We start from the raw sequence: 14,920 nt of genomic DNA on the forward strand, positions 1-14,920 counted from the left end.
TTGCTTGCATCGCCAGCAGCATTCTTCCCAGTTGTAGGTGGTTGCTACGGCGGTTCTGGCGGAGGCGGCTTTGTCGCCTCTCTTGATGTCGGCCTGCTCGTGTTCGATGCTCTCGAACTCGGTTGCGCGGTTCTATAGTTCCTCGACCGTATGGACATCATGTACTCGAACATATAACTTGTACTTCGGCAACATATTCTCGTATATTCGATCGAGCTGCTCTTCGCGAGAGAATCCCCCGCTCTGCGCATTAATGTCATCATGACCGTCACATATTGTGCGAAGTTCTCCGTCGATTTTTGCTGTCGGTCGAAAATTTCGCGACGTAACACGGTCCGTTGTCTTCGGGAAAGAAACTGAGCGCGAAATAGTGCCTCGAATTCTGTCCAGGTACCCCATCGGTCGCGATTGTTTCGATACCAAAGCAGCGCGTCGCCCCTGAGGAAATCCGGAAGGCCCCTTAGTACCTGGGCTCCGTTAAAGCCGTATCCGGTGCTGAGTTCGTCCAACCGTTCGAGGAACGCGAGAGGGTCGCGGCCCTCGAAGTGACACCCCCATTTCCGCATTTGATTCAGGACTTTCGCGTCGTCGAAGGCCGTCGGGGGCGGGAAGACGACCAGCGGGCTCCGTGGGTAGCCGGGGGTCAGGGGTACCGCGAGTTCACTGGCCGGGCTCGAGAATTGCTCCGGATTCTCGTCGGCGTACTGGCTCATCCTCCCTCGGAGGTCATCCAGTGTTCCGGTCGTGTCGAGGTCGTACGTATTCATGACCGCAATGAGTTGCTCTTTGCGGAGCGTATATAACCACGTCTTCATCTTACCGTTGTCACCCGCCCACACACAGATAGCCCCGCGTCTCGCTGGTGTCTCGCGGATACACGCACCGGCATAAATGGTGTCCGTCGGTAAATGTGTATGTACGTGTATGACAACCGAAAGCACATACACATGCAGCGCATACGTACGTGTCACTTGAAGCGCGGCGAAGTTCATGCAGCGGAGGAGAAAAAAGTGGCAGGCAATCCGATGTTGCATCCTTAGCGCAAGCTGCACAATCGAGAAAGAAAGCATGACAAGACGTGATGCCGATTAGTGGTGTCCTGTAGCTCTGCCTCACTCACTCTACGCTTGAATGCAGTCTCACTCTCGCGCTTATGTCATGTTTTCTTTCTTATTCCTTCAAGAAACGTGGCTGAGCCTTGCGGCTCGTATACCGGCATTCATAAAATTTTAATTATATCATATTAATATTAGAATTTGATCGGTTTCATATATAGCAAAGAAACATATGCTTATTCTAATTAATTATTAATTTATTTATGATTGCGTAATTTTTTTTTCTATTATGTAAAAAAATTTGGTAAAAAATTATACATGTATCATTATGAGTAATTTTGAGATTCACTAGAACAGTATTTGTAAATTTGCACTCATTTTTTACGGAATATGTTTCTTTGCTATGTATAAAACCGATCAATTTCTAATATATGATATAATTAAAATTTTATGAATGCCGGTATTCGATCCGCAAGGCTCAGCCACGTTTCTTGAAGGAATAAGAAAGAAAACATGACATAAGCGCGAGAGTGAGACTGCATTCAAGCGTAGAGTGAGTGAGGCAGAGCTACAGGACACCACTAATCGGCATCACGTCTTGTCATGCTTTCTTTCGTGCGGCTTGCGCTAAGGATGCAACATCGGATTGCCTCTCACTTTTTTCTCCTCCGCTGCATGAACTCCGCCGTGCTTCAAGTGACACGTACGTTTGCGCTGTATGTGTATGTGACGCTTTCGGTTGTCATACACGTACGTACATACACATTTACCGACGGACACTATTTATGCCGGTGCGTGTACGTCGGAATCAGGTCCCTGTTCGGGCGACAAATTTGTAACGGCCCCCCTCCTTTAATCGGACGTTTTACCGGACAGTTCGTCGAGATCAGGGTTCGTAGTTCGAGGGGGAAAAGAGACGCGAGAGTTGTTATGCTGTAATGTAGAGTGCTTTATTGTATGGTATATGTACAGAGGTGTGCGTGCGTGCGTGCGTGCGTGCGTGCGTGCGTGCGTGCGTGCGTGCGTGCGTGCGTGCGTGCGTGCGTGCGTGCGTGCGTGCGTGCGTGCGTGCGTGCGTGCGTGCGTGCGTGCGTGCGTGCGTGCGTGCGTGCGTGCGTGCGTGCGTGCGTGCGTGCGTGCGTGCGTGCGTGCGTGCGTGCGTGCGTGCGTGCGTGCGTGCGTGCGTGCGTGCGTGCGTGCGTGCGTGCGTGCGTGCGTGCGTGCGTGCGTGCGTGCGTGCGTGCGTGCGTGCGTGCGTGCGTGCGTGCGTGCGTGCGTGCGTGCGTGCGTGCGTGCGTGCGTGCGTGCGTGCGTGCGTGCGTGCGCGTGTGTGTGTGTGCACTGGCATGCAGGTGATATGACCGCTATTTACAGTAAAATTATGTACAAATGATCTTGCCGATGAATATTGGTGATGAATGCCGCTCGGCGGGCCGCGTGAGTGTCGGTGCGCGGATCGGCGCGGTGGTGGGCGCTATTTTTAGCGGCGCGGCGCATGGCGGTTTTTTTCGGAGGCCGGGTTTTTGCGGTAGTCGCTCGAGCGCCGTGGTGTTTTTGTCGCTCGCTTTCTTCTATCGCGCGTGCCGGTTTCTTTATGTCTTTTCGGGATCGCGCGTGCCGGCTTTTTGTCGTGGCCGTTTATTCGGCCATTGTTTGACGGGTCTGGATTCGATTGAGAATCCCTCCACCCTGCGGGATAGGAACGGGCTCGTGAAGGATTCGCGTAGAGGGATCGGTCAACGACGAAAACCCTCGTCGGAGGCGGCTCACTCTCCACCCCGAGACGTGATTGTCTCTCGTATTCTGGATTGGCCTGGATAGAAGGGATTTTTACTCGCGGCAGTGGTGATCGTCGAGAAGGCTCGACGAAAGCGGAGCACTCTCCACTCGCAGATCGTTCCTGCCGTGGTATTGAGACGGAGAATCGTGGAAGCGCCGAGAACTTTCGGCAGTGGTGGAGTACGCTCCACCGCGGGTGCTTTCGTGATTCTGTCTAGGATGCTGGGATATTCTCTGAGGCGAAACCCGTCTTGGAGAATCGGATTCGGAGATCTGGTCTCGAGCGTGGATGCTATGCGGGTTTTATACGGATGTGACTTCCTCTTCTCGTCCGAGGCTCGGCTCGGTCGGGCGTCTCCGTGCTCGGCTGCTGGAGCTCGGTTTTTCGGCGGGCTCCGAGATTTCGTCTCGCGCTCGGGCGTTTTCGGCTTCAGTCGGTCGAACGGGACTTAGTCTCGGTGCGCCGAGATTACCCGTTGTGGATGTCGCTTTTGTTTGCGTTTTAAAAAAAAAGGCGCACTGCGCCTCCGCTTGTGCCCGGCCGGTGTTCGCCGGGCAGCGGACTTCCGACGTTTGGACGGTCGGGTATTTAGTAACGGGGGCGCTTCGTTACAATACAAAGGATACTTCGTTCTGTTTGTGTGTTTATCAACCTCTGCCATTCACATAGAATTGGTTACTGATTATTCGAAGCATTCATATCAGCATATAAACGATTTGTGTCAAGGAGAGGTATTTGTGCTAGTTTAACTAGTGACTGTGGCACCAACCTCAAGGGAGCTGACAACGAGCTCCAGAGATTGTTTCTTTCAAGTTCAAAGGAACTCTACCGACTTTCTTCTTTACTATCAAAGAATGGCACTCTATGGAAGTTTATTCCTCCAGCCACACCCCATTTCGGAGGAAAATGGGAAGCCGGAGTGAAATCGGTGAAATACCACCTGAGGAGAATAATAGGAAATCAAATATTAATTTATGAAGAGATGACCACCTTTCTAACGCAGGTTGAAGCCATACTCAATTCTCGACCACTCTGCGCACTCACTGATGATCCAGACGATTTGACAGTCCTCACTCCGGCTCATTTCCTCATTGGCAGCTCTTTGGCGACAGTCCCCGAACCATCGCTCGACAATGTGAAAACTTCATACTTATCTCGATGGCAACTCTCAAGATAAATGCTTGATAGTTTCTGGAAGTTATGGTCCAAGGGATATCTTCAATGGCATCTCTCAATGTACAAATGGAATCAACCATCTCTGTCTTTACAAGAAGGCATTCTGGTTTTAGTCACGGATGAGCGATATCCTCCGTCAAAATGGCCGTTGGAGCGTATTCTCAAAACTCACCCTGGAAAGGATGGACGGGTACGAGTCGCCACAATTCGTATGCAAACCACTACACTCACGCGATTTATCGTGAAGTTATGCCCTCTTCCAAGTTCTGAGTAGTTTTATTTCTTCAGTTGTTAATTATTATTAACAAGGCGGACAGAAAATGTTTGAATTCCGCGCCTCCTCCGGTAAGAGTCAAGTGCTCGGTGGTTCGTGGCGTGAGTGCTTGTTGAAGCGAAGCGCTGTTAGTCGACTTCCTCTCTTCTCGAAAAATGCTTCTCCTCTTCCTCTCGGACTCTTCTCTAGTGCGGATCTCTCTGTTTGACGATATCTCAAAAACCTGCGCAGGAAATCTCAGGAATCCTATAGATGATATTCATTCTTGGCTGGAAAGATCTCAATTGCCTAAAGGATGCTTTAGGTTATTTCTACAAAAGCCTATGGAAAGATTTTCTCTCATTTGGAAATACTCAGGTATCGTTCATCCGCAGGGGTTATGTGATATTCTCTCCCAGTTCAGGCTACGCCTGCTGGATTTGATCTGACGGACACTTTCTCTTATTACAGAATATTCTCTATACCATACTGGTATTCTCAAAGATAACTCGGGATTCCCGTAAGACTTCACTTTGAGACAGTCTTTGTTCGAGTCTGCAGAAATTCGTATGTATCGTGAAGACATGATTAGTTTGGTTATGATTCTGTTCCTGTCTTATGCTTCCAAGAGCATTACGACAATCATTTTGTTTTGTTGTTCTTTTGAATTAAATTACATTAGTTCATTAATACATTTTTTTTATTTTCCAAGAAGTTAGCTGATTTATATTCTTTAGATTAAAAACAGAATGTAAATATTTTATTATACGTTACGTGTTTATTAAAAGGTTGATAATTATTTTATCTTACGTTACTCAGTCATTAATTAATTAAATTAGATTAATATATTCTAATATACGTACTATTGTTTAAATTGTATTAATGTTCATTGCTTTGATCACTTTTGATTTTGTATTTGATTATTAAATATATTCTTTTAACCGTTCGTTTATCGTTAATAATTCTACAGTATGTATGCATATGGTACATGTATAACACGTATACCAGTATATATGGTATATGTATAACATACACCATACATACATATTATTTCGAAATCAATTTTCTTAATCATTTCCTTAACATTTATTATTGTATAATTGCAAAATTCTTTTTTAGCAAAAGATGTGCGTTTTGCAGACTGATCTTACAACAGTTATTGCAAAACTTAATCTTTCTTTTCTGGACACTCTTATCTGAGAATATATAAGCAATACACATTTAATAAACAATGGTCATTATATTACTGAAATGGTTCTACTATTTTTAGACTCTTCTTAGGAAATGGCGAAAATTACAACTGAATAGTGCACCTCGTGAGCTATTATCTATGGCTATGTCAATAGCATTAGCACCAAGTAATTTATCCACGAATCATTGAACATTATGCAAACTATTGCTGATAATGTTTGTACATCTCATCCTAATATCTTACTCTTCATGGCTTACTTGCGTACTACTTGGTTACCTATAGCATCAAAAGTATCTGTTTTTAAATGTCCTGCTCTAATAATTTAATTGAATCTTTCCATCACGTTGCAAATCAAAAAATTGGTACACGTAATCCAGTTCTATGGATATTTCTAGGTAGGTAAATATTTTGTGTAATAATCATACTTCTACTGCATTTAGTTTTCTTTATGGATATGTGGTTTTACAGATCATTTAGCATAAATTATATCAAATCAAGAACTTGATTATAAGCGGCTACAAAATAATGTGTCCTAGACGACCTTCTACGCGATTCACCAATCAAAGAAATGCATAGATTGTACACGGACAGAATTCTCTTATGAATGGAAGCATTTCCTTAAAACAATTTTTGCGTATGTTCTGTCGTTTTACTCAACAATGTGAACAATCAGAAGTGCTGCAAGGTATATAAAATATATATATTTTTTAATGATTTTTAAAAATATTTTATAATTTTTGAAAACATTTTCTATTTTTAAATCAACATTTAGAAAATCTTACTGTAAAATTGCATTATTCTCTTCAATTTCCGAATTATTAGCAATCCTATCGTTAGTAATCTCATTATTCTCTTCTATTTCCGAATATTGATTATTATCATTATCCTTTTCCATTTATGAATTTTGAGTTGCCCCTTATTCTATATAATATATTATTTTGTTTTATAATAGAAAAATTAAAAATTAAATAAAAATATGTAAAAATTTATTATAACAATTGAGTGTTATATACTATCTCTCATTCATTTGTTATACTTCTTTATTTATTTGTAGATATTGCTGATGACGAAATAGATGGAAGTTTGCTGTCAGATGAAATTTTCAGTAAGTATAGGTTATTTATTTATATAGTAAGGGTTTATATACATATTTACATTCATATAATTGTGTGCATGCGTATATGTATATACATATATATACCCAGTGAGAAATGACTCGTTGAATCGACATCAAATTGATGTCAAATCAATGTAATTTACATCAATTTGACATCAATTTGATGTCGATTCGATGGTCATTTCTCACATATATACACCTACATAGAGAGTGTACGTACATAATACACACACTCACACATATACTGTATGTGTTTGTAGATACACTTATAGATAATCAGTCTAATCAAAGATCACACACTAGAATCAATCGTAGGGAAAATTGTAATAATATTCAGTCTTCAGTAGGTAATACTTCAAAATAATGAAACATGTAATATATCTGATATTTGTATATAGCGGCATATTTGTATATATAAATATTTGTTATCTAATTAATTTTTGATATTAAATATTATTTGTTGTAGATGATGTTGAAAATAATGAAACACATTTAAGATTAAACAGTTCAGGTGCTTTGAATAGCATTCTGATGTCACGAGAAAAAAGTGCTGAAATAGAAGAAAATAATAATGAAAATTCAGAAATAGAGAAGAATAATAATGATGATACTCAAAATTCAGAAATGAAAAAGGATAATGATAATAATCAATATTCGGAAATAGAAGAGAATAATGAGATTACTAACGATAGGATTGCTAATAAATCAGAAATTGAAGAGAATATTAGTGCTGAAAATGCAATTTACAGTAAGAGTTTCCAAATGTTGATTTAACAATAAAGAAATGATTTCTTCAAACTGCTTTTTGTTTTATATTTAACTTTTTTTATATTTAATAATACATATAGTTTGAAAATAATATTTTTCTAATTTACAGATGAAGAAATATATAGAATTCCAGAAGATGATTTTTAGAAGACGGATTTTTAGAAGAAAGTACTACATCATCAGAAATTACTTTTCATGAAATACAAGATGTGCAAGAAATTATTGAGAACAACAGGGAACCTCGCCCGGAAGGTCATTGTATTATCTGTATTACTGCAAAAATCTTGCATCGTATTTATACCATGTGGGCATACATGTGTATGTGCTACATGTATTAATAATTTTCTTCATAAAAAATGCTGTGTAACTTATCATACGAAAAATATATAAAAATGATCATTTCGTAAACTGTATATTATGCCAGCAACATAATAACTAAACTATTGTACAGTACTAATGGACTATGTAACTTAACTGTGTAATGAGGTTCCCTGTTGTTCTCAATAAGATCAATTTCAGATGATTTTCTAACAGCAGTATGCAGCTTTTCTGTTTCTATACATTAATATTATAATATTAAAAGTGCATTGATTGTATTATTAATATATATTTTGTGACAAAATTACCAGGGGCCGAACAGCCGTCCCCGTAAAACAATCCGCGCCTTTCGGCGCCACCAAACGTTACGACGTTGGGGCTCCCGGTCTCCCTACTCGACCGCCTCCCTACTCTACTCGTAACTGAGAGTGGGAGGTTAGCTGCCAGTATATAAGCCCACTCGGCCGAAGAGCCGGCACCTAGTCCTGTCCTGATCCTTCCTCGAGGGAGTTCTCTCGAGGCTCCAGATACAAGCAACTATTCCTACACGATCCTCCGGACAACGGGCGTGCTCGTTGATTCGACCGGGCGTCCCCGGCCTCCGGCTCCTTGCACGAGACAGAAACCGTCCGTTTCCGGACGACACCAATCAATCCGCCCGTCTCTGGGCGGGGAGAGAGAGAGAGCCGTCCGCCATCAGGACGCCACCGCCCGAACGACCGAGCGGCCCGCCATCCGGACGCTAGGCCGAGGCGTCAACCACCAGGATGACACCGACCAGCCAGCATCACCAGGACGTTCACCGACAGCCCCTCACAGGACCCAGCTTGTACATACCACCCCTGTATATATCTCATCCCTGCGCGACTGTAAATACCGTGTCCACGCATAAATGTACGAATGCAATAAACTCGTCTAAGAATGACATTAAAAAGTCTATCACCCGCCATGCCTGTCCTTCTCCCGAATCCTGGAACCGACGAGCTTGTTCGAGACGTCGGAAAAGGCGGAACATTACAATTTATAAAATACAGAAATGGCTAAAGACCGCACTAACATCACATCATCGTCAAAAATAATTCTCTAATTCAATCTCTCACCATTCATTCTTGGAATAAAATTCTCATGTTAGATGCAATCCACTTATATAATATAATCGTCTCCTAGATTTTATAGTACTTTTGTTCGTTTCTCCCTAGTCTATGTAATATCCTTATTTTCAATAGATTTTACTATTCAATAAATAATACAAGAAAAATATATGTAGTACTCATTGTATAAATAACTGAAAGAAATATTAAAAATTAATAAGAGTTTAACAAAATAAAATTACTTTTTTCGGTAAGATTTTAAGTCTCTTGTCAGTCATATATATAAACTTCATTATAACATATTATATATAATGTTATGTATAACGCAAACTAATTTTCCTTTACTAATCTATACTAAAAAATAAGTGAGATATATAACTAATATATATGTATAATATATAATATATATATATATATATATAATACATATATACATACATATATATATACATAATATATATATAGATATATATATATATACACAGGGTGGACCATTTTAATCCATCCAGTCGAATATCTCGAAAACCAAGCCCAGGAGAGAAAAATGTTTCAGACAAAAGTTGTATAATTTCGAGGGGGCCATAAGATGGTATCATTGATTTGACCTTGAAAAGTCATTTGAAGGTCATGTGAAGGTTACTTCAAGTTTTTTAAATGGAACACCCTATATATTTTTACATATTCTTGTAGCTCATCTTGAGAGCTTTCCAAAACACTTATGACAAAGTATTTTTCATTAAGTAGTTTTTGAGTTATAAGGCTTCAAAGTTGCAGTATTTTGACATAAAATACAAGATATCTCGTAAAATATTCATTTTTTGATTATCTTACTCTAATACTTTTATACACAGAATAATGAGACGAATCAATTGGTGTAAAGAAAACACATAATTATATTAAAGTAAAAATGTATAACTGCTAGTTGCAAATTCAGATTTTTACTTTAACATAATTATGTGTTTTAATTGTTATAAATGTTGTTAATAATGTGTTTAAATAATGTGTTTTATTATATATAGGATGTTCCATTTAAAAAACTTGAAGTGACCTTCACGTGACCTTCGAGTGACTTTTCAAGGTCAAACCAATGGTACCATATTATGGCCCTCTCGAAACCATACAACTTTTGTCTGAAACATTTCTCTCTCCCGAGCTTGGTTTTCGAGATATTCGACTGGATGGATTAAAATGGTCCACCTTGTATATATACATATATATATAATGTTATATATATATATATATATATATATATATATATATATATATATATAAGATATATATATATAATAAATAATATATTACAGATAATATATAACGTGGCCATTACGAACGTGGCCGCTACGAACGTGGCTGTTACGAACGTAGTTAAATCTAACTTTATTCAATATTTCCCGTGACCATTCTGAACGTGACCGTTTCGGACGTGGCCGTTTCGAACGTGTGGCCGTTTCGAACGTGTGGCCGTTCCAAACGTGGCCGTTAGGAACGTGTGGCCATTCCGAACATGGCCGTTTCGAACGTGGCCATTACGAACGTGTGGCCATTACGAACGTGGCCGTTACGAACGTGGCTGTTACGAACGTAGTTAAATCTAACTTTATTCAATATTTCCCGTGACCATTCTGAACGTGACCGTTTCGGACGTGGCCGTTTCGAACGTGTGGCCGTTTCGAACGTGTGGCCGTTCCAAACGTGGCCGTTAGGAACGTGTGGCCATTCCGAACATGGCCGTTTCGAACGTGGCCATTACGAACGTGGCTGTTTCGAACGTGGCCATTACGAATGTGTGGCCATTCCAAACGTGGTCGTTTCGAACGTGGTCAAATTTAACCGTGGCCATTTCGAACGTGGGCAAATTATATCCACTCATTTTTTAAAGAAAATATATTAATATAGTAAAATTGATTAATATATATATATATATATATATACCTTCTTGCCATCTTTCTTGCAGCGGGCTGATACTCGCGCCGGATTTGCCGATCTTTGTAAATTAATTTCTCAATAATTATTCCGAAAATCACAAAATAGTACAGGACTTTTCATTCCATTTAACCCGCTCTACCTGCACTTGAGAGGTGATACGGTCATTCTGAGACACCTTGTGTATATATATATATATATATATATATATATATATATATATATATATGATTATACATTATACATATATGTATATAATACATATATAATGTATTATATATATGTATATTAATATTATATTATATGTAGTATATTGAAATAGTATATTATATTATATTTATTGTAAACCTTATTCTTTATACCTTATTCTTTTTCTTTCTTGTTGAACACAAAGCAATTGTTAAAATTCGCAGTTTTGACAGTTTTGACTGTTTTGACAGCTGCAAAAGCGAATGAAGCATGTCACAGCAGACGAGATGCTTGACAATCAAGAACCAATCGGCATCGCGGAAAAGAGGCAACAATACACTTCGAGATATTCGATAATCAATAACATGCCTTTTTTACTAAAAAGAGTAGATTGTCGTGCGCGCTTTGCGCGCGCCAATGTGGTTTTTTTATTTTGTTATTTTATGGCATATAATTTATATGTTATTACAAAACTGAAACTTATCTATTTTATTATATTATTATATTTTAATCTATTGTTATATATATCAAGAACATAAGCAAATATTCTTACTAATATTATGATTCACATCTGTTTCATCATAAATGATAATCTTATTCCTCTATTTGTTATTATCTTAAATATAATTTTTATATATTACAATTGTAAATTTGAGAACTTATGTATTTTTATGTACGACTTCCGCTTCCGGTGCGTTGAGTAGTGACACGTGGCGAGTAAGAGGCTGTGGAAAGTGAAGTGAACGGGTGGATAAAGTGAGAGAGGGAGAGTGAGAGTGACGGGCGAGTGTGGAGAGAGTAGAGAAAGGGAGGTATAGGGAGGAAAGAAGGACAGAGATGGCAGTGAAAAGTAACAGTTGGGACATAGAGAATAAAGATACTGAGAAGGGCAAGTGGACAGGGAATTAGGCATAGAGAAGAGAGTTATAGAGAAGGGCAAGTGAATAGGGAGCGACTGAAATGTAGACGTAGAGGGCGTAAGTGGCAGAAAGAGAGCTAAAATGACTGAGAGAATAGGGAAAAGTGGGAAGTTTGAGAAAGAGAGAAGAGAGAGTGAAGGGAATGTGGAAGAATGAATAAAAAGGAAGAGAGAGGATTGGGAGGGAAATGAAGAGGGGGGTATTTTTAAAAAGTAGGAAGACGGTTAGATCGCCGGATAGAAAAGAGAGGAAAGGATGGGAGGAGATGATGAGGAAATGGAGGGATGAGATGGAGGAGGTGATGAGGAAAGGAATGAAGGGGTGGATTGAAGAGATGAGAAAGGAATTTAGAAGGATAAAAGAGAGGTGGAAGGAGGAGAGGGAAGAGTTGAAAAGTTGTATTAAGGAGTTAGAGAGGAAGGTGATAAAGCTGGAAAAGGATAGGGAGAAAGGAGAAGGAGAGGACAGGGGGAAGGGGAAGGATGAAGGACGTGGAAAGAAGGATGGAGATGAAGGAGAGATAGAAAAGAAGAAATACAATAATAAGAGGAGTGGAGGTGAAGGAAGGGAAAAGAAAAGAGATGGTAGAGTGGATAATAAGGGACATACGAGTAGAGGCAAGGGTAAAGAAGGTAAAAAGACTGGGAGAAGACAGAGAAAAAGATAGGGAAATGGTGTTAGTGAGGCTGGAGGATAAGGAACTGAGAAGATAGATATGGAGGAAGAAGAGAGGGCTGAAGGGAAAAAAGGAGAGAATATTGGAAGATGGACATGGAAAGAAAGGAGGATGAGGTGGAAATTGGAGTAGATTGCGAGAAAAGAGGAAAATTCGGGAAAAAGGATAAGATTAGGATATGGGAAGATAATAATAGAGGACAAGTGGTGGAGATGGGAAGAGGAGGAGGGAAAGTTGGTAGATGAGGAAGGAAAGAGAAGAAGGGAGGAACAGGGAGAAAATTAGGGTGCAGGGCAGACGAAGAGGGGAATGGGAGGGGAAAGAAAGGGGGAGAGGAGGGGGAATGGGGAGGGGAGAAAGAGAAGAAGGGGGACGAAAAGTGATTTTTTGGAATGTGGCAGGATTGAAAAAGAAAGATGAGGAATTCTGGAGAGGTTTGAGGGCATGGGATGTGGTGGTTCTATCGGAGACATGGGTAGACAAGAAGGGTTGGGAGAGGGTGAAAGGGAGATTGCCGAGAGAGTGCTGAAATGGGAGATATAAGTGGCGAAGAGAGAGGGAAAGAGGGGGAGACCGAAGGGGAGTATGCTGATGGGAGGAGAAATGGAGGGTGATAGGAGTGTACGTGGGGGAGGGTGTGGGGAAGATCACAAGGGAATTGGAAAGGTGGATGAGAGGAGAGGAGGAGGGAGTGTTTATAGGGGGATTAAACGTTAATAGGGGGATTTCAATGCGAAGACAACAGAGGAGGGAGGAAGAGTGGACAGGGAGAGAAGAAGGAGAAAGGAAGGCGATCGAAAGACAAGAAGAGGAATAAGGAGGGCAGACAGCTGATAGAGTTTCTGGAAGAATGGGGGCTGGGAATCTTTAACGGGAGAGTTAGAGGCGATGAGAGAGGGGAGTTTACATTTACGGGGGGGAAGGGGGATACGGTAATCAACTATATAATAGGGGATGGGGAGGTGGAGAAAAAGGTGAGAGTATAAGGGTGGGGGATAAGATTGACTCTGATCATCATCCTCTAGAAGTATGGATAACAGGAGAAGAAAGATGCAGGAAAGGGAGAAGAGGAGGAGGGAGGAGAGAGAAGGGGATATGGGATGAAGAGGAAAGGAATAAGTTTAGAGAAGTGTTGGAGAGGTTGGAGGAGGCAGAGCAGGGAAGAGAAAGGAGAGAGGAATGGGAGGAAATTGAAGGGAGAATAAAGGAGGCGATAAAAGAAACGGAGGAGGGAAGAGGAAGAAGGGAAAGAAGACAGGAAAGATGGTGAGACGAAGAATGTAAGGAGAGGAAGAGAGAGGTGAGAAAGGAGTTGAGGGAGTGGCGTAGAGAAGGGGGTAAGGGGGAGAGATATAAGAGAAAGAAGGGGGAGTATAAAGAGTTGTGTGAGAGGAAAAAGAGGGAAGAGAATGAAAGATGGGAGAAGGCGAGGGACGTTAAGAAGGAGGGGGAGGTGTGGGAGCTAGTAAATATGGAGAGAAAGAAGGGGGAAGAGGAGAGTGAATGAGGAGATCGGGATGGAGGAATGGAGAGAATACTTTATGATATTACAAGGAGGGGGAGAGAGCAGGGTGATCAGGCGATATAGGGACAGAAGAGGGGGAGAGGAGGATGAGGAAAGGATTGGGATAGAAGAGATTAGAGGGGTGATAGGGAAAATAAATAACAGAAAAGCGGCAGAGATAGATGAGATTCCAGGGGAAGTGTGGAAGCATGGGGGAAGAGAGTTAGAGAGGATAGGGATTCTGTAATAGGGTGTGGGAAGGGGAAGGATGGCCAGAGGGTTGGAAAGAGGGAGTAGTGGTACTAATAATAAAAAAGGGGGAGGAAAAGAGGGTGGGGTGACTTTAATGCCAACATTGTATAAAGTTTATGCGACAGTGTTGGCGGAGAGGCTAAGGGAAGAGGTGGAGGGGAAGGGGATAGTGCCACCAAATCAGACGGGGTTTAGGAAGATGGGAACGACGGACAATGTGTATGTGTTAAATTACTTGATAGGATGGCAACTGGAAGGGAGGAAGGGAGGGATGGTGGCACTGTTCGTAGATTTAAGGGTGGCGTTCGATTCGGTGGATAGGGAGGTGTTGTTGGAGTCGATGAGAGGACGAGGGGTAAGGGAGGGACTGGTAAGGAGAATAGAGGAGGTAATGAGGGAGACAAAGAGCAGGGTAAGAGTGGGACAGAAAATGGGGGAGAGTTTTTGGAGGGGAAAGGGGGTAAGACAGGGATGTCCTCTATCCAATGTTATTTAATATTCTGATTGCGGACTTGGAGGAAGAAATGAGGAGGAGTGATGTTAGAGGGAAGGAGGGTGTATACCTTAGCGTATGCAGACGATTTGGTGCTGGTCGCGGAAGATGAGGAAGGGATGAGAAGTATGATGGATAGGTTGGAAAGATACATGGACAGAAAGGGGTTGAAAGTGAACATAGGGAAGATGAAAATTAAGAGGTTCAGAAGAG

General features: G+C 41.2%; 2 protein-coding genes across 3 annotated transcripts in view; both read left to right on the forward strand.

Annotated features, from left to right (window-relative positions):
- Atg4a (Autophagy-related 4a) overlaps nucleotides 1-14,920 on the forward strand; it is a 278,503-nt gene that overhangs the window by 241,700 nt on the left and 21,883 nt on the right. The gene's annotated exons all lie outside the window — the stretch shown is intronic.
- Nucleotides 2,326-8,849, forward strand: LOC140667048 (uncharacterized). Of its 2 annotated transcripts, none has more exons than XM_072894683.1 (6): nucleotides 2,326-4,831; nucleotides 5,535-5,851; nucleotides 5,925-6,141; nucleotides 6,511-6,561; nucleotides 7,040-7,321; nucleotides 7,451-8,849. In XM_072894683.1, the coding sequence occupies exons 3-6, from the start codon at nucleotides 6,057-6,059 to the stop codon at nucleotides 7,486-7,488; spliced, it is 456 nt and encodes a 151-aa protein (XP_072750784.1). In that variant the 5' UTR covers nucleotides 2,326-4,831; nucleotides 5,535-5,851; nucleotides 5,925-6,056; the 3' UTR covers nucleotides 7,489-8,849. The 2 variants fall into 2 exon arrangements, with proteins under 2 accessions (XP_072750784.1, XP_072750785.1); XM_072894684.1 differs by having other exon boundaries at nucleotides 2,326-4,642; nucleotides 4,736-5,851.

This window comes from Anoplolepis gracilipes, chromosome 6 (assembly GCF_047496725.1).
Source record: "Anoplolepis gracilipes chromosome 6, ASM4749672v1, whole genome shotgun sequence".
Taxonomy (NCBI): domain Eukaryota; kingdom Metazoa; phylum Arthropoda; class Insecta; order Hymenoptera; family Formicidae; genus Anoplolepis; species Anoplolepis gracilipes.

Excerpts from the sequence above, each read along its gene's own strand:
- LOC140667048 (XM_072894683.1), top strand. The coding sequence starts at position 6,057 with ATGAATGGAAGCATTTCCTTAAAACAATTTTTGCGTATGTTCTGTCGT. Across the intron at positions 6,142-6,510 it reads ACAATCAGAAGTGCTGCAAG|ATATTGCTGATGACGAAATA; the intron begins GTATATAAAATA and ends ATTTATTTGTAG. Across the intron at positions 7,322-7,450 it reads TGCTGAAAATGCAATTTACA|ATGAAGAAATATATAGAATT; the intron begins GTAAGAGTTTCC and ends TCTAATTTACAG.